Raw genomic sequence first — 19,111 nt, forward strand, 5'->3', positions numbered from 1 at the left:
TGTATCTGGATGCTTTTCAGTTCCAAGCGTCTGCAGGAAAGCCTGTGGACTGTTTATCTGCTGTCCAATGAAACCATATTAGAAGTTTGCTTGCTTTTTTAGAGGAACAATTCATAGGAATCCTTGCTGGTCTAGGGAAACGCCCCTCCCCTCGCTTTGTACAATGGACATGCACATGTTTATGGGAATCCCATAGGAGGGAAATTAGGGTTTTTGTTTTGCGTGCAGAAGCTTCCAAGTTCAGTCCCAGGCACGTCCAGTTAAAAACAGAGGTGGGGAACCCTTTTCAACCCAAGGGTTCCTTCTGGGTACCACACACAATTGGTGGGCATAGCAAAAGGCAAAAATAGGGAGAACAACAAATCTAAATTTTACCATTGCAAACTGGCAATGCCACTCAATTTAACTCCACCAAATCCTTGCAGTACTTTCATCAAGTCTACCCAAGTATTTTGCAGTTAATCTCCACTGGAGGCTATTCCACCATATTGCTGCTTCTGGAGGCACACAACAGCAGTTCAGGTCTAGATGCAACAGTAATGGGAAAGCAATGAAGCACTGCATGTTTGAACACAAGCGTATACCTCATTCTGCATATGAACGACCGCCTCGATCCCATGCACATTCTCATTGAAGATTGCTGGCCCTCTTTCTTCACTGTCCCAGTCTTCAAATCCAAAATCCTCCCTAAGAAGATAGAAGAGGAGGGGAGAAGGAGAAAACAAGGAGAAGAATGAGTCACAAGTCTACCATTTTCACTCACTCACCCATAATCCCTTTTTCTGTACCTGCTTATCTGCCATGGAGCCTATGTGTGTAGTGAAAGATTCTGGAGGCATATATCTCCCATACATACTAGCAGGAGATAACGGACTAAAACCAAAACAAGCGTGCATTTTCTAGAACTGTAATTAACCAATGAACATGACTTCAACAAGACCATTATTCAAACCTTAATAATAAAAAATGTATTTCAAATAAAGCAATATAACTTTGTTTAATTTTGTGATCAAGTCACATACTGGAAAACTTAGGAAAAAACCCTCCCTTTCTGCTCCCAATGCTAGACAGTTATGAAAGTCGTAATTGCATCCATGTGATATTCTGGCATGGGACACCTTAATGAAGCATGCTACCCGCAGTCATATTTTTGACAATTACATCTTCACTTTGGAATGCATTTAGAAGATGCCTCAAAAGGTTGCTGCACAAGCCAGATCTTGCCCTGAATTATACCCGTGCAACCCCGTGACCTAGTTTAGAGGTGTGACTCAGAAGACTATTTATGACAAGGGAAAAGATGACAGTGATCTCAAACAATCCAGTTTTCGGTGGTTACATTTCTTCATCCAGAGACGCAAAGGGCCAGTTCTCTCCCTGCAGTTGATGAAGGCAAGAGTCATTCAAATCAAATTCCGCAGGAATCCCTGAGGTATGAAGGTTAAATAACTGTTACATGTTTAGCTGAGTGTAGGATCCACTCTGACCTCCCTCTTCACAATTTTACAGCTATCATTCATATCCCCAAAGGAGATTGCTAGGTTCAAAGGGGGGATACACTCAACAGCGCAATGTCCTGCTTTGGATTTGGACAACATGTTATTTCCTTTCTCCACATTTCGCCGTCTCCTGCATAGAGACATCTGGGAAGATGGCTTCATCAACTTCCTCATTATGCAAGCAGGATGTCAGGACTGGGCTGTGGGCAGCTTTTTGGTGTGAGCCAAGGAACCCATGCAAGTAGTCACTAAAAGCAAGTTAGAACCAGAGGACAAGCCAGAAGTTGAAACCCAAAAATATAGGGTCAAACCATAGTTCAGAAAAATGTTGTTGCTCAAGAAAAGGTCAACTGCCTCTTCTCCTTCACCATCAACTCTTGGAAAACACACTCAGCCAGTCATGGATTAACATCCTAATCATTTTAGGATTTCAGCCTCCCTCAACCTGCCACGATATGGGCCTCACTCCCACTCCATACAGAAGGATGCAGGAAAGTGAGTGCAATCTCAAAAAGTATGAGCTTCTCCCCAACTACTGAATCATATGTACCACAGTCCTCTCTCCTCCCCTACTAATTCCACTCCCCGCTCAATTCCATCTGTCTTCTCATCTCCCATTTTTAATTTCTAAGTCCTTTTCACTGGTGCATAGTGAACTGCAAATCAAGAACAAATAACAGCACAGCTGCGTTCCACATGAGAGGCTGAGCGCAGGGAGGCAGTAAACTTTGTTCTGATTACGATTCTGTCAAATGACCACAAAGCGTTCATCTTTCTCGTGGGCTTCTACATCTGAAGCGCTACTTGCAACGAATGCAAATTCTAAGACCTCACATGAGCAGCATTGGTGCAAGATATGGAATAAAATCTGGTCACAATGCATCAAGGAAATATCAATAAGGAAACAGTGCAAAATGTAAATACAGATTCATCTGATTTGATACCGTTACTTAAAGTGTGGAGTTTGCTTGGGGGCAGGAATTGCCTTACAGCTTGGGGGTGGGGGAGATCCCCCCTTTTAATATGAAACTGTCTAAATCTCAGTTACTCAAACAAAACATGAACCAAACCAAAGCTGACATGTGAATTTTGCACTTTTCTGAAAGTTTTGGTGCTGTTCTAAAAACCAATCAACATGGACAAAAATGCAGCATATGTTAGTGGAAAGTGTACATAAAAATACACTATTAGTGAAAAATAATGTACTAAAAATGCTTTCATTTGGGAAACTTGCTTTGCGCAAAATTGAAAACAAAAATGTGTACACTAGGAGAATTTTGCACTAAAATGTTGCTGAATTTTCATCAGCGCTTGTTGTTGTTTTAAAATTGCAATCTGATGTGGAAACGTAGAGTACTGAACTTAAGGTTGGAAAATGAGAAATGGAGAGATGGAAACTGATAGATTCATCCACACCTACTTCACCAACCTGGACTACAACTCCCATTAGCGTCCGTCAACATGGCTGTGATGGCTGGGAGTGATGGGAATTGTAGTCCAAAACATCTACAGGGCAGGTTGGTGAAGGTTGCCTTACAGTGTTTCTCAAGCAGGGCCTCCTAAAGGTAAAGAACCCTTGGTCCAGTAAAAGGCGACTATGGGGAGCGGCACTCATCTTGCTTCAAGCCGAGGGAGCCAGCGTTTGTCCACAGGCAGCTGTCTGGGTCATATGGTCAGCATGACTAAACCGCTTCTGGTGCAACAGAACACTGTGATGGAATCCAGAGCACACGGAAACACCATTTACCTCCCCGCCGCAGCGGTACCTATTTATCTACTCGCACTGGTGTGCTTTCAAACTGCCAGGTTGGCAGGACCTGGGAAAGAGCAATGGGAGCTCACCCCGCTGTGGGGATTCAAACCAGCAACCTTCCAATCAGCAAGCCCAAGAGGCTTGGTGGTTTAACCCACAGCGCCAACCGTGTCCCTCCTAGCAGCTATGCTACAGTGTAAAAATAAAGACTCCTCTAAGAGTGAAGTCATTCTTACTCTGGTCCACTTCAAAAGTACAGAGTAATCTTGCCTTTACAAGCAGTTCAGACCTTTGTGTCAGTGGAGTGCTCAGTTGGAAAGTCAGTGACAGGTCATTCCATGACCTGCTACCCAATCCACATAACTGGAGATAATAATAATAATAATAATAATAATAATAATAATAATAATAATAATAATAATAATAATAATAATATATTATTTATACCCTGCCCATCTGGCCAGGTTCCCCCAGCCACTCTGGGCGGCTCCCAACAAAATATTAAAATACAGAAATCCATCAAACATTAAAAGCTTCCCTATACAGGGCTGCTTTAAGATGCCTTCTAAAGGTCTTGTTGTTCTCTTCGACCTCTAGTGGGAGGGCATTCCACAGGGTGGGTGCCACTACCGAGAAGGCCCTCTGCCTGGTTCCCTGTAACTTGGCTTCTCGTAGCGAGGGAACCGCCAGAAGGCCCTCGGCACTGGACCTCAGGCAGAATGATGAGGGTGGAGACGCTCCTTCAGGTATACTGGACCGAGGCCATTTAGGGCTTTAAAGGTCAGCACCCTTTGAATTGTGCTCGGAAACGTACTGGGATGCCAAGGGGGTTGGTGGATGGAAGTACTAGCCTTCTAGGTGATCAAATGAATTGCCTGTCACCTATCAGGAAGTATGAGAAAACACCAATTTAACCGCCTACTGTACAGTCCACTCAAGTGAGCAATGTAGCAGCGAGGAAGGGACATACAGAACCTGTCTTATCAGCTCCTGTGAGCAGATTTCCCCTCCCTCCAACGTTGTTCCGCTCACACAAACAGATAATTTGCACGAGTGGCTAAACACTTGTATCAACAGTTAAATGCTCGTAGTCAACCAACAAATAGGTAAATCCAAACATGAGAAATTTGGGTTTTAATAGACACATGTCAGCTGGCAGCTTCTGCCACAACTATTTCCTAGGGCCTTAAATGTTTCCCCTAGGTGGAAGGAGCGCTGGGTCCATTTCCTGGTTTGGTATCTAGTCCAGCATGACAGCGCTCGTTCCATCATCGCAAGAGAGGCTCATAATCAACGCAGCAGCTGCACAGCCCAAATTATATTGCTCCTTGCATCATAGACAACCAGTGAGCAGATGGCTAATAAAGAAAAATAAAATACCGTCTCAATTTAGGTCTAATTTATAACAATGAAAATTGCTTTTGAGAGCCCAGGACTGACATGCAGCCCGATATGAAATCAGTAATTAACCAGCTGTCCTCCCCGCACCCCCAAAGTGCCACTGTATGACAATGGCTGGCAAGGTGCAGGCAATATAGCCTGCACTCGATGCCCCTAAAGTGCTTAACGTGGCCTGTAATTGCTTCTTAGAATTCCAAGAATCCAGTTGTGGTTCTGAAGTGCCTAGCCCTCGGGGGTGGGGGGGTGGGGGGATGGGCAGATCAAGCTGCTAAAACGAAATTGCAGCTCAGTAAACTATTGTGCGTTTGCCCCAGTGGAGTGCAGCATTCCTATCAATCCAACATCATCCACAGGAGCATCTGCCCTCCATGTAATAAATATAATACTGCTGCTGCAACAATTAATATATCCATCTGGTGTTCAACATATTTGACATCCATTACCTCAGTTACAACGACCCTGTGAGGCAGGTTAACATTACCCTCGTGTTGCAGATGGCACGAGGCCAAACGGGTAAAACAAAATGGAAGCCGCATGTTTTGCTCCCCAGTCTTAATTTTTGCAGAGTTTAGTCGCAACGCCTGGTCTTTTCCTGTGTCCATTCCACATTGCTGGCTGCCTGAAGAGCAGGAGGCGGGGGATAAATAGATCCAGCTAATGGGCCAGATCCCTCACTCCCCCACTCTTTGTGGCGGCCAACTCTGACAAGTGGCCGAAACCACAGGCCACTTGAAATCACCTGATATCACAACCAAGTCAGGCAATTAACACTTGCCAGCGTTCACAGAGGATTTCTGTAACGGCTGCTTAAGTTGATGGGCAGCGACAGAGGCCTCCTTTTAAGGACTGCACTGTGAAAAACACATTAATAAGATTCGGTTAATGTTGCATCACTTTATGATATTTAATATGGTCAGGCTGATTGCAATTAACACCTATGGATATCACACACAACTTACCGTATTTTCCTGTGTATAAGAAATTAAGTTGTTTAGCTTTTTTTGGAGGGTGGCAGAGGTTACTTCCGCCAATCGCTCACCCGCCTGTCCACCACTGCTGATTGCTTGCCACAGCCGCTGCCAATCACAAACCAGCCGCCAATTGTACGCCCGCTCGTCGCCACCAACAGCCCACCTACCTACTTGCCGCAGCTGCCAATCGCCTGCCAGCCTTGCCACAGCTGCCAATCGCCAGCGGGCCTTGCCGCAGCCACCAATTACCCGCCCAATCACCGCTGCCAATCTTCTGCTTGCTACTGCCATTAATTGCATGCCCCCCCCTCTGCATTCACTATCTGTGTATAAGACAACACCCAATTTCTACCTTTTTTTAAATAGAAAAAAGCATTGTCTTATACACGGAAAAATATGTTATGAATATGATTTTCTACGGTGATATGAATTACAGTTGGTTGTTCTTCCAGTATCCCTGAGGAAAGTTTCGAATGAAACACATTGGGTAATTTACCATTTTATTAAAATTCCCTGCATTTTCCAGCATCCCTTTGATACTTCTTCTCCCCTTTCCCCACCTTATCCCCCCCCCCTAACAGCTAAGTTCGACCTGAGGGATATGGTGGCTCCTTGTTTATGAAATTCTTTCTGTAGGGATGCATGTCTGGTGCCATTACTATCTGTTCTTAGGTCCCAGGCAAAAAATGGTCCTTGGATCTTAATCTTCTCCTTATTTTTTACTGTGGTGGAGCTGGACCTGATTTTTTAAAAATATATTACTTGTGTATTTTAGGTTGTTAATGTTCATTTTTGTAAGTTGCTCTGAGTTTCCTGTTTTCAAAAGTGTCTTAAAAATGCAAATAATAATAATAATAATAATAATAATAATAATAATAATAATAATAATAATAATAATGGGATCCAGGTGGCGCTGTGGGCTAAACCACTGAGCCTAGGGCTTGCTGATCAGAAGGTTGGCGGTTCGAATCCCTGTGATGGGGTGAGCTCCCGTTGCTTGGTCCCAGCTCCTGCCAACCTAGCAGTTCGAAAGCACGTCAAAATGCAAGTAGATAAATAGGAAACGCAACAGCGGGAAGGTAAATGGCGTTTCCATGTGCTGCTCTGGTTTGCCAGAAGCGGCTTTGTCATGCTGGCCACATGACCTGGAAGCTATACGCCGGCTCCCTCGGCCAATAATGCGAGATGAGCGCGCAACCCCAGAGTCGATCACGACTGGACCTAATGGTCAGGGGTCCCTTTACCTTTAATAATAATAATAATAGTTCTTTGCCTTACACAGCCTAGTGAATTCATGGATAGAATGAGACCTGAAGCCAGGGATTCCTAAATTGCAGGTCACCTGCCAGATCACTTGGTTCCTCGGAATAACTGAAGAACATATATAAAAAAACACCCAATATATTTCAATGCTCTTTTTATCGCTTTGCAACACTTGAGATGGAGTCCATCCATCAAGAGCTGGGCTGCCCCCTCAATAGGGGGGGGGATTCTTCCCAATTTGGCTCCAGCCCATCCTGACACAATAGAAGCACATGTTAAACACAGCCATGTTGAAGTTTATAGGCTGATAATAAAATGCAGCCCAGGTTTTATTGCCCAGGTTTCCATTCTTTTCTACAACCCCCACTGGGCATCTAAATCTAGCTCCTTTTCAAAGTCACCCTTCCCTCTAGGATTCCTAGATTCTATGACACTTCTTCCTAGGGCCAAAAGAAGAATAAAACAGGAGGGAATATAGAGCACACTTACAACAAGCCAGCTTTCATCAGGTGCTCTAAAATAGCGCATTGTAATTCCCTGCTTCCCAAGTGGGGGGGATATTAATTCCCAATTTTGGGGAAAGGGCTGTACTTCAGTGGTAGAGCGCAGGCTTTGCATACACAACTTCCCAGGGTTAATCCCCAGGTAGGGCTGGGAAAGATCCTTGTGGAAGACCTTGGAGAGCTGCTGCCAGTCAGTGTAGTGAGTTAGATGGACCAATCTGGCTTGGGATAGAGCAGCTTTCTGTGTGCATTGCAAGTAATAGCACTGCAGAAAAACTGTGCATACCTCATGCTTTAAAATAAAGATTCTGTATCAAAGCAATCTAAATTTTGCAAACTAAAGAACTCTATAGTTTCATCACCTTTTCCAGATTCACCCCCTCCCCCAAGATTTTAAGAAACTATTTTGCACAATGTGTTCTGCTTTGTGAGTAACGTGAGCCTCTGCAGGACACACACTTCTTGTTCCCAGCCACTGCAGAACTTACCCAGCCATCTCTCTGCCTTTACAAATTCTCTCACACTTTCAAGCACGTCTTTGTGGCCACTAGGGATAGAAAAGTGCTTTTCAAACTAAAGAAAGTAGCAGGGGCAGTCTCTGGTCTTTCAAATTTCAGTGGCGCCCTGTACAAGGCCAAAATTCAGCACCTCCCCCCCCCCGAACCTCTCACCTTCCATTCTGCTCAATTCACTACAGTAATTTTTGTTTTATAAATAAATAAAGCAAATAAGCTTGCAGAAAGCCTTTTGTTTCAGAAACAGCCACTTCTTCCTTAAATTCTCCACCTTGCCACATGCAAGTCAGGGACATATAGAATTGTAGAGTTGGAAAGGACCGCAAGGATCATCGAGTCTAACCCCTCTTTTAGAATCATAGATTCACAGAGTTGGAAGAGACCACAAGGGCCATCCAGTCCAACCCCCTGCCAAGCAGGAAACACCATCAAAGCATTCCTGACATATGGCTGTCAAGCCTCTGCTTAAAGACCTCCAAAGAAGGAGACTCCACCACACTCCTTGGCAGCAAATTCCACTGTTGAACAGCTCTTACTGTCAGGAAGTTCTTCCTAATGTTTAGGTGGAATCTTCTTTTTTTGTCCTAAGTGGGGCTTGAACCCACGACCCTGGGGATTAAGAGTCTCGTGCTCTACACCTGCTGCGATGGAACTGATAGCATAACACTTAATTATGTTTGGCTGTTTCAATTCTGGTCAAGATCCCAGACATACAGCAAAACCATAGTTTAGCTAGCCCTGGAGGGCATACAGAAAAATTCCAGCAGGAGGTGGAGAACTGCAGTAACCATGGTTTGCTGGCCGCAGACATTAACACTTTGCCTCCATCAGCACAAATAGCTTTTGGCAAACCACCTTCAAGCCATGGTTTCACAGGCTAGTTTTCAACCAGCCTTTAGCAACAACAGAGGAAAACCAACTAGAGTTATACAGGATTTCTGTAAAACAGCCCTTAATTTGTGTAGAAAAATCAGCCCATCTTCTGCAGCAGAACTCAGTGTCCTAGTACCTAACTACAAAGAAAGAAAAGGAAGCCCAATCTTCCATCAATTATCCTGATGTACCTCAACCCTTGCACCCTCCTGTTCTTCTGCCCTCCAGCTTTCCCTTCAGTTGATATAAGAAGACGGACAAATGAGTTTGGTTTGGACAAGATAACAAAAGAGGGCTTTGTACTCCAAGAAAAATACTCCACAGGCTGCTCTGAGAAGACAAACAGAAAACAGGAATGAAAGCTACCAGAAGAATCTTGGTAGGATCCAAAAACATCTTTCTCTTGGTGCAAGAAGAAAAGGTGGGGAAGTGGGAGAGGGGGAACCCCCAAGACGGAGATGTAGCAAAACAAGTGGAAATGGTAGAAAAAATGGGAGCAAAATGTTCAGCAACAAACGTTATCTGATGTGGTTCCAATTAGAAGTGGACCTCTGGTTCAAAGGCTGGCTGGACCAAAGTACTAATTGACATCTGTGCTTCTAAGAAACATTCTAGTAACCTTCAAAGACACGTCTTGTTCTTAGTCCCTTGGACAATGTCTAGCACGAGAGCAGGGCAGGAAAACAGGGAGCTTCCAAAGCAGAGGTGAGGGAACTTTTTCCGCCCGAGGGCCATATTCTCTTCTGGATCACCTTCCGGAGGATACATCCATTGGTCAACCTAATCCAGAATCAGCAACATGGTATCCTCCAGATGTTGGGAGGACTCTCATCAGTCTCACCCAGAATGGTTGCGGGATGATGGAGGGCAACACATCTGGAGGTCTCCATGTTGGCTATCCCTGACCTAATCTCATGGGGCAGATACGTAGTTCCACATACAGGCTACTTTGGTGATAGTGGTTGAGATGTAAGGTTAATTTGCATCCTACTTATTTATTACCATATGCAAATCTGCATGCCTTGTCTCTAATTTGATAGTTTATAAGCTTCTCTACAATCATAATGAGCACCCCAAAAGATAATCCCAAAATGACTTTAGTTTTGAAGTAGATTAAAGCAGTTGCATGGGAACAAAATGTAGACATTTGCACTAGCCTAGAGAAAAAGAGGAGGAATTCCCAAGCTCTTCCAGGCTCACCCGGAAGAAAGGATGGGAACGTATCCTGTAGTCTACAGCATAGCTGTCAAGTCTCCCGTTTTCCCCGGGAAATCCCCGTTTTTCCAGCTGTTCCTAGCTGAAAAAACCAATTTTTTTGTTTTCCCCCGGTTTATTCTGGCGCGGCGGCCATTTTGGAACTGGGTGGAGCATGCTCAGAAGCGACTTTTGATGCTGCTCTGCCCAGTTCCAAAATGGCTGCAGTGCGACTTCTGGCGCGGTGGCCATTTTGGAACTGGGCAAAGCAGCATCAAAAGTCACTTCTGAGCATGCTCCACCCAGTTCCAAAATGGCGGCAGCACTACTTCCGGTCTGCTATTTCTGGCCCGGTCCCTTATTTCTCTGACAGCAACTTGGCAGGTATGGTCTACAGGTTGCCAATGTGGTGCTTATGTGCCCACAGAGGTGCTCACCCTCCACTGTCATTAGGTCTGAAAGAAGGATTTTATTGTAGCAAATAGAAAAGGCTGCAGTGTGTGTGTGGCTCTTGTCAGTTTGCATTTCTTAGTGCAGAAAGTATTGCTGAGATCTTTCCTATTCTACTTAATTCAAGAGTGTTCTATGTGGTTTCTTTCTATGTGAAAGAAACAGGCAGAAGGCTTCTGATGTTTGGGTTGTCCCTTCTGGGAAGCTGAGTAGATCTGGTTCAAGCTGGTTCTGCTATCCTTTCTGTCAAGATCATGCTGACTATAATAGTCAGGCCAGAAGGAGCCTGATTTCTCACTTTCTCTTTCTATCTCTTTGTTCTAGTGCTCTGTTCTGTGTGCTATAGTGTTAAGGTTTATTATACGTTCTTGTAAATTTAGGTTACATCTGCTGCAACTGGATTTCTTATGGACTGTGCCAATCCTGAATGTACTGGATTTGTGACCATTTATGCTCATTTGCCTTCAGTAGCAGTAAAGCTCTGCTGGGTGAAATACAATTGCCTCTGGCCTATTTTGGGGGGAACTCTGCAACGTGTTTTAAGTCTTCCTCAGCCTTGTTCGACGATTCTCACAACACTTTCTCCGGTTTGCAAATGGCCGGTAGCCCCTGCAGTGTAGTCTGACCCTTATACAGAACTAACACGGGCAGGTGCGGAGAAGGCACACCTGTCCACACAAACATCCAATGGGGAGCTGGAGGCTCCAACATTTGCTCCTCCAATATGAGAGCTGACACTATGAAACTTTGTTTTACCTGCCCCATATCAGCCCTGTCAATGGACCAAGGATTATTCCTCCTTGTTTTCTGTATGAACCAAAACTTTCTCACTGTTGTAGTCCTCTGTCCCTCCTTCTCAGTGCTTCCAAAACAAGGCAAACTGTAGCTAAACCACCATGGGACCCAACAATTCACCACCAACCCAATTCTCGGTGGAACTGTTTGGCACTCCATGTGTTCTGGTGTTATTTGCAGTGACCTCATTGGATTGCAAAGGAAAGAATGAGGCTGGGTGTGTGTGTGAGAGAGAGAGAGAGAATGGACATTGTATAACATTTACTGGCATGCTGTCCCACTGCTCCAAGGAAGCATGGATCCTTATCAAGGGCAATAAAAGCAAAATGAAACATGACTGAAATGTAGCATAGTTCAGGGATATTTATAGCTGTTGCTGGCAGCCACTACAGCTGAACTGGAGCAAGGGAATTGCAAAGGAGCCTTTTATGTCAGGTTTTTCCCCCACCTCTCCCTCAAGGATGCCTGTTCCAATGTTTTCTTCATCTTGCTCAGAAGGCTAAAGGGACTTTCCAAGTACATAGGCCTTTTGACAAATGGACCAAGGTTGTGTCATTCCTCTAAACATTTAGAGCGAGCAAGCTTAATTCCTATGAAATTATGGAATAAACCATGGAACGTGATCCCACAAGAGGCAGTGATTAGACACATTCATGGAGGATAAAGCCATCCATGGCTGATAGCCATGATGGCTATGCTCTGCCTCGATGGATGGAGGCAGTAATGCCCCTGAATACCAATTGCTGGAAACTGCAGGAGAAGAGAGTGCTTTTGTTCTTCAATCCTGCTGGCTAGTTTCCCATTGGGGCATCTGGTTGGCCACTGTGAGAACAGGATGCTGGACTAGATGGGCCACTGGTCTGATGCACCAGTCTCTTCTTACATTCTTAAATTAGAAGAACGCTATGGGGGCAGGCAAAGAGTCCACCTAAACATTAGGAAGAACTTCCTGACAGTAAGAGCTGTTCGGCAGTGGAATTTGCTACCAACGAGTGTGGTGGAGTCTCCTTCTTTGGGGGTCTTTAAGCAGAGGCTTGACAGGCATATGTCAAGAATGCTTTGATGGTGTTTCCTGCTTGGCAGGGGGTTGGACTGGATGGCCCTTGTGGTCTCCTCCAACTCTATGATTCTATGATTCTAAGTCAATTGTTCACCCCACGCTTTTCAATAACATTCCCCATCACTTCTCCAACTGCAATAGGTCTATTTAGTTTTTGCTTTTGAAGTGGATTGGCTGTGCTAGGGTGAGAGAGCGCTTTAATCCACTTTATTTGTGTGAACCCAAAGTTCTGGCTTGCACTGGAATCCCTCCTGCAAAAGCATGACAGTCTGGAGGCACCCACTCTATAGACACATTCCTGCCTAGGAGGAACAAAATCTAGCAGTGCTGAGCTCCAAAACACTTTTCAGGCTGGAACAAGGGCAACTGGCCAGCGTATATGGAAACTTACTTTTTTATATCTCTTTTTAATTATTAACTATGCCAGAAAGCTCATAGAGGCTCATAACTCTGCTGAAAAACAGGTATCATGTGCTGATGTGGTAGTGTTGGGACAGCACTGGCCATTTCTACATCCAAAAGGCAACAACAAAGCAAGCCAGGCAAAAAGCTCTAAACTCACCATTCTCGTGAGTGTTTAAGCTATGCGAACTGTTGGTTCAAAAACTCTCTCTGGTTTTAGCAAGTAGGAATTTGGGTCAGACTCCATAGAAGCACACAATACATTCACTAGTTACAGGTAGGTAGCCGTGTTCGTCTGCCGTAGTCAAAACAAAATAAAAAAATTTCCTTCCAGTAGCATCTTAGAGACCAACTAAGTTTGTCATTGGTATGAGCTTCCGTGTGCATGCACACGAAAGCTCATACCAATGACAAACTTAGTTGGTCTCTAAGGTGCTACTGGAAGGAATACATTCACTGACATCCTAAGGAGAGCCCAACTGGAAGACGGCCCATCTAGTAGAGTAACTTTCTCCCAAAATTGGCTTATTGGTCCTACGGGACCGCCTCTCCTGGTATGCCCCGCGGAGGACCTTAAGGTCCACAAACAACAATACTCTGGAGATCCTGAGCAATAAGGTGGCTAGATTGGCCTCTACTAGGGCCAGGGCCTTTTCAGTATTGGCCCCGACTTGGTGGAACGCTCTTTCACAGGAGACCAGGGCCCTGCAGGATTTGTCATCTTTCCGCAGGGCCTGCAAGACAGAGCTGTTCCGCCTGGCCTTTGGGCTGGACTTAGTCTGACCCCTGTGTTTTCCTCCCTCATGGCTTGGATTTATGGACTACTTAAAATGAGGCTGCATTTTAAATTTTAATATTGTATTTTAATCTGTATTTTAATTAATTGCTTTTTATGTTTTACTGTAATTGTATTGGTGTTAGCCGCCCTGAGCCCAGTTTTGACTGGGGAGGGCGGGGTATAAATAAAAATTTATTATTATTTATTATTATTATTAGGAAGGCAACAAACAGACCATAAAGGCAATAGCTCCATTGCTCTCTTTCCCTCCTTGAGCAACTGGCATTCAGAGGTATGTTTGTTTTGAACACAGAAGCTCTATTTCCATGAGCTGGTCGAATTATTTTTTATTTTGTTTGTTTAATTTAAAAACACATAACCCCCCCCCCCTTTTTACCATCTAGGTCTCAAAGTGGTGTAAAGTGATTCAAAAATATACAACATACAGAATTTCAAAACACAAATGAAACCTCAGAAATTTAATGTCTCAGAAATTTGAACTAGAACAGGAGGATTAAAACAAAACAAAATGGGGATGTAGTCACCTTGCAAATAGTCTGGCCAGTTACAAGGCACCTTCCTGTTCTATATACTAACGGCAATCTCATCTTTTGAATATGGATTCTGATGTAGCCAGAATCTCACCACACACACACACACACACACACACACAGGTAGTAATCAGTGGGCTAATCCCAAGGTTTGCACAAGTACAAAAGAAACTTTTAGAAAGCAAAACATAATGGAGGGAAGGAGGAAGGGACAATGAGGGCCGAACATGCTGTCTGTCTGTTGAGAGGAAATGGAGTTTCCTGGAAGAGCATATACAGTGGTACCTCAGTTTAAGAAAAGTCTTGTTTACGAACTATTCGGTTTACGAACTCTGCAAAAGCAGAAGTAGTGTCCCGGTTTGAGAAATTTTCCATCGGTCTACGAACGGAAGCCGAACGGTGGAAGGGCACCGGCGGCGGGAGGCCCCATTAGGGAAAGCGCACCTCGTTTTAAGAATGGTTTCGGTTTAAAAACGGACTTCCGGAATGGATTAAATTCGTAAACCGAAGCACCACTGTAGTTTGGTGTAAAACTTGTCAGGATACAGTGCTTTCTTGTAGCCAACCATCCTTCATTGCTATTGAACACAAAACATTCCACCTTTGCGTACCGCAACATGAAGATTCCTCAAGTAATCTTCTATTCAGAAGGTTGCGTGTATCAAGAAACTTCTAGTCCTGATCTTCCAAATAACGTTCCAGGTTTTACAGATGAGATTTGTTTGATTAAAAGCACATGTGCGCACATACATCCCCATACTACAGGAATATGTTTTAAAAGCACATGGGGGCACATGTAAATATCAAGAATTTCCCCAGCTTTTAGATTGGCACGGGTCCTTCCTGTATGCAAAGTCTATGCTCTGTCTCTAAAGATATTGTCCCCTTCCCTGTGGAAAAGGAAACTCACTGGGCATAGGCCTCTGAAGGATGTGTCATGTCCAAACCAGCCTTGCACATCAGGCAGCTGCTTGTATCTTTATGACCACCTGGGACTGAAAATGGGAAAGCTCCAGTATCGCAAGTTCCCTCCCTGCGACCATTGTTGCTGGAACTGGGAGTGATTCCGGAGCTGGTTTTTATCCGGTGGAGCTTTGATTTGGCGTTGACTTTCCTAGATATCGCTTTGCTTCAAAACGCCATAATCATATAGGGAAGTGCCTCCGGAATAACCAAGGCCTGTTTTGTTTTGATAAATGTGCTGCCCGTTGAGAATGGAAGACAATTGCCAAAATCAGGAGCTACCTTGGGAAAGCTGCCACACTTTGCTACCTCAGCATCAATGTCTAAACTGGTGAAGTATTGGGGGGTGGCGGCTTGACAAACAGCAGCAATTATTTAATCTTATTCCTCTTACTTTTTCTCCATGGACAAAGACAACAACTTACTTTTTCAAATCTGGAAAAGCCTGGACACTTCCTTGGGGAACTTCCTATGCGATCCGAGAGCTCACAGAATATCTGTGCTGAGGGAAACCAAAAAGGTAGCGGGCTCCAGAGTTCAAGGGCATCCATACCAAAGTGCTGAATAACAGGCAAAAGAGGGCAGGAGGGGTTCCCTCAATGCAGGGCTATATGGACCAATGGTTAGATCTGGTAAAAGACAACTTCTTTCCTCTACACCAAATGGCATTCAGGAGGAAAAAAATCACAAGTGTAGAAACAGCATTGGAGTAAACAATATTTGCAGAAAAGGCCTTATTTGATCTTTAAAAGGACAACAACAATTTTTTTCCAAATTTCCATCTCTGGTGCTATTTATTCAACAATGACTAACAGCGTCCTGTAGAACCCCCTCTTTACAGCATCCTTTTTTTCTGGCCTGATATTGCAAATTGCTTCGAAGTTGCTCCGCTGATTAATTAATCCTGCACCGCACACAGACAATCTGACTCCACGGACAACATCTGGATTCTCTCTGGGTGCACAAACTTTGCTTGCTAACAGCATTCCTTGCAAGCTGGACATAAAACTGAACCCGGGTGCAGCTGTTGAAGCTATCAACATCTGCAGTTCTCATGGCTTCCAAATGGAAGGTTTCCCCCCGCCTCTTGTCCAGATCTCTGCAAACTCCCTACTGTTTTACAAGGCTCAGATTCCAATATTACAGTCTAATGCTTTTTGTGCAAAGTCACTGCAGAACTTATGCTCTTTAATTCAATAAAAGGCGTCTAATCAAAACAAGCCAGTCTTCACTCTCTATCACTGTTTCCATTATAAAAGCTTATTTCCTGCTATAGCTCCTCACAAAATAGCTGTGAATGGGGAGCGCAATCAGGCTCGTGCCAAGCAAAACAAGATTGGTTAAATCTGCTTAGTCATGCTTTTCAGTTGCACAATAGGAAAAAGGCGCAGATACTTTACATCTTTGATCAACTGTTTCCCTGAAACTTAAACCTATCAAAATTTCTCCAGGGAGACACTACAAAGCCACAAGCTTGATTAGGGGAAGAGTTCACACAAAAAAACCCCACGTTATTCTCCTCCAAAATTAATCCAGATGGCATAAATCATGCACACTAATATGGACCCTAGGCTTGCTGATCAGAAGGTCGGCGGTTCGAATCCCTGTGACGGGGTGAGCTCCCGTTGCTCGGTCCCAGCTCCTGCCAACCTAGCAGTTCGAAAGCACGTCAAAGCGCAAGTAGATAAATAGGTACCGCTCCAGCGGGAAGGTAAACGGCATTTCCATGTGCTGCTCTGGTTTTCCAGAAGCGGCTTTGTCATGCTGGCCACATGACCTGGAAGCTATACGCCGGCTCCCTCGGCCAATAATGCGAGATGAGCGCGCAACCCCAGAGTCGGTCACGACTGGACCTAATGGTCAGGGGTCCCTTTACCTTTACCTAATATGGATTAGAATTATTTCCCCCATCAGTCCTTGAAAACCAGCAACTGACACTAGCCTGTTATAAAAGAACACTCAACATGGTATGTCCTAGAAGAATATGGAAGTAGCTGTCTTGCACAGGTGGATGAATTGCCATTTAGCCTAGTAAGGGACAGGGAACCTGTGGATCTCCAGATGTTGTTAAACTCACAATTCCCATCAGCTCCAGGGATGATGGGGAATTTTAGTCTGGCAACATCTGGACGGCCACAAATTCCCCACCCTAGCCTACTAGAATCATCTCTTTCTCATGGAACTCCTTTACATATTCAAATCTTCTGAGTCTCTGCTCTACATTCCCACCACCAGCTGTGGTAAAGGAAGCAGGTAGTTGAGACAGGACATTTTCGGTGGTGGCACCCACTGTTTGTTTTTAACTTCACCATAAGCTGCCTTTGGATTTTTTCATAAACAAAAGAGGCTGAAGGTAAGAATTCCTTTTAAAACACACATCCGGAACACACAGAAACGCGTTTCACTTCTGAGCTATGCTACCTGCCTCAACGTGCTTCACATATATTCTCTCTCCAAGCCTTACAAACTGTTCTCCTCTTGCTGAAGATCTGGGGGGGGGGGGAAGGCTCAGGGTACTGGCTTAAGAGAAGGACCATTGTTCAGGGGCAGGATACCTTCATTGCATGCAAAATGTCTAAGGTTCAGAAGGGCCATAGCAAAGTGGCAGAGCAAGACTGTAAATAAAATAACCAACAGTTCCATTCTCTACAGCACTTGGGACATGCCTTCTCAGGTTCCACGTCAAAGCACTGAAGAAGAAAACCCCAAACTGAACCCAGTTGGTTCCCTGAATGGCCTTTATATCCTGAATAGCTGCCAGTCACTGAGAACCCTTTGAGCACATTTAAGTTTCCGGCAGCCTGTGGAGAACGGAACGTGTGTGTGTGTGTGTGTGTGTGTGGAAAGAAAAAAGCCAAAAGCCAAACAAAACAGCTGGCTACACAACAACATGCTCTTCTTTCAAGGCTTCTGCTGACCTTTTCTTCAGTACAAAACTGGTTTCCCTGGAAAACAAAAAGTATGAGAAAGGCCCAGGGGCTGCCCAAATAGTTTGCCAAAGTTCCGAGTTCAGGCATCCATGTAGCTCTCCCTTCCGTTCCTCCCCAAACCATTTTATTTGATATCGTTAACCCCACTGCTCTCCCAAAGATTGCCAAACCATAGAAGTAGAAAATGAAACAGTTGCTTATACTACCCGTTTAAATGTTTCAGCAGTTTCCCCCAAACCGGCCGCTTTAGCCCACGAGAGCCATGCTGGGACAAGGTTTCATTCTCTCTGGACAACTGCAATGGCAGGCTTAAGTGGACATCATGTGTGATGGACAGGGCCCCAAAGGACAAGTAGGTCTTTTCCACTGTGCTCCCGACAAAACCTACTTCCTGAGATGATGGAGTCTAAAGGGAACGGGCCATAGCTTAGTGGCAGAGCATCCGCTTTGCATGCAGAAGGTCCTGGGTTCAATCCCAGGCATCTCCAGGTAGGGCTGGGAGAGACGCCTCTCTGAAACCCTGGAGAGCTGCTGCCAGCCAGCATAGCTGCCAAGTTATCCCTTCTTTTTTTTTAAACATAATTTTTATTGATTTTACAAATTACAAAAGATGGTACATACATATACACCTTTTCCACCTTCTTCCCACCCCCCTCCATGGGTCCTCCCCTGCCACAGAAGTATCCCACGCAGGTGAACAGTCAGAAGTGGTCCATTTTATGATTGGGTTTCTGTCCTCCTCCCCCTCCCCTGCCCCCGAAGCCCCCCCCTGCCACCAGGGAGCTCCAGTGAACCAGGGCAGTACGCAGGAGTTCATCCATCCAACCATCTATTGTCATACCAAAAAAAAAGAGAATACAAAAAGAGAAAAAGAGAAAAAAGAGAAGAAGAAAAAAAGACAAAAAGGAAAAAAGACAAAAAAAAATTCATCATAATTGTTAAATTCATAATTGTTAAACCATATTTTGTGGGCTTCCCCACCCTCCCCCCTTCCCCGGTTTTCCTCCCTTATTTATCATCTTCAACAGTTTCATAGTTCATATTTTATAACATACACCTTTATATCTTGTACCACTTTTAAACTAACTATTATCATTTTCGCCTATTGTCCAATCACTGAGAAATCAAACTCCCATTTTTTCTTCCCGTGCCTAATTTTTACCCCTCTATAGGCCTCCATATTTTCACCTTTTTCCAGAATCAATTCACT

The 19,111-nt window shown here is 44.4% G+C and overlaps 1 protein-coding gene across 3 annotated transcripts in view; it reads right to left on the reverse strand.

Moving 5' to 3' along the window:
* The window catches only part of ARNT2 (aryl hydrocarbon receptor nuclear translocator 2), a 147,014-nt gene that overhangs the window by 75,846 nt on the left and 52,057 nt on the right, over window positions 1–19,111 (reverse strand). For all 3 annotated transcript variants that reach the window (XM_088656510.1, XM_035131344.3, XM_088656511.1), the window contains one exon: window positions 585–687. In XM_088656510.1, the coding sequence (XP_088512636.1) occupies window positions 585–687 (103 nt within the window). The remainder of the gene's footprint in view (window positions 1–584; window positions 688–19,111) is intronic.

Source organism: Zootoca vivipara, chromosome 13 (genome assembly GCF_965207765.1).
Source record: "Zootoca vivipara chromosome 13, rZooViv2.hap1.1, whole genome shotgun sequence".
In the NCBI taxonomy this organism is placed as follows: Eukaryota; Metazoa; Chordata; class Lepidosauria; order Squamata; family Lacertidae; genus Zootoca; species Zootoca vivipara.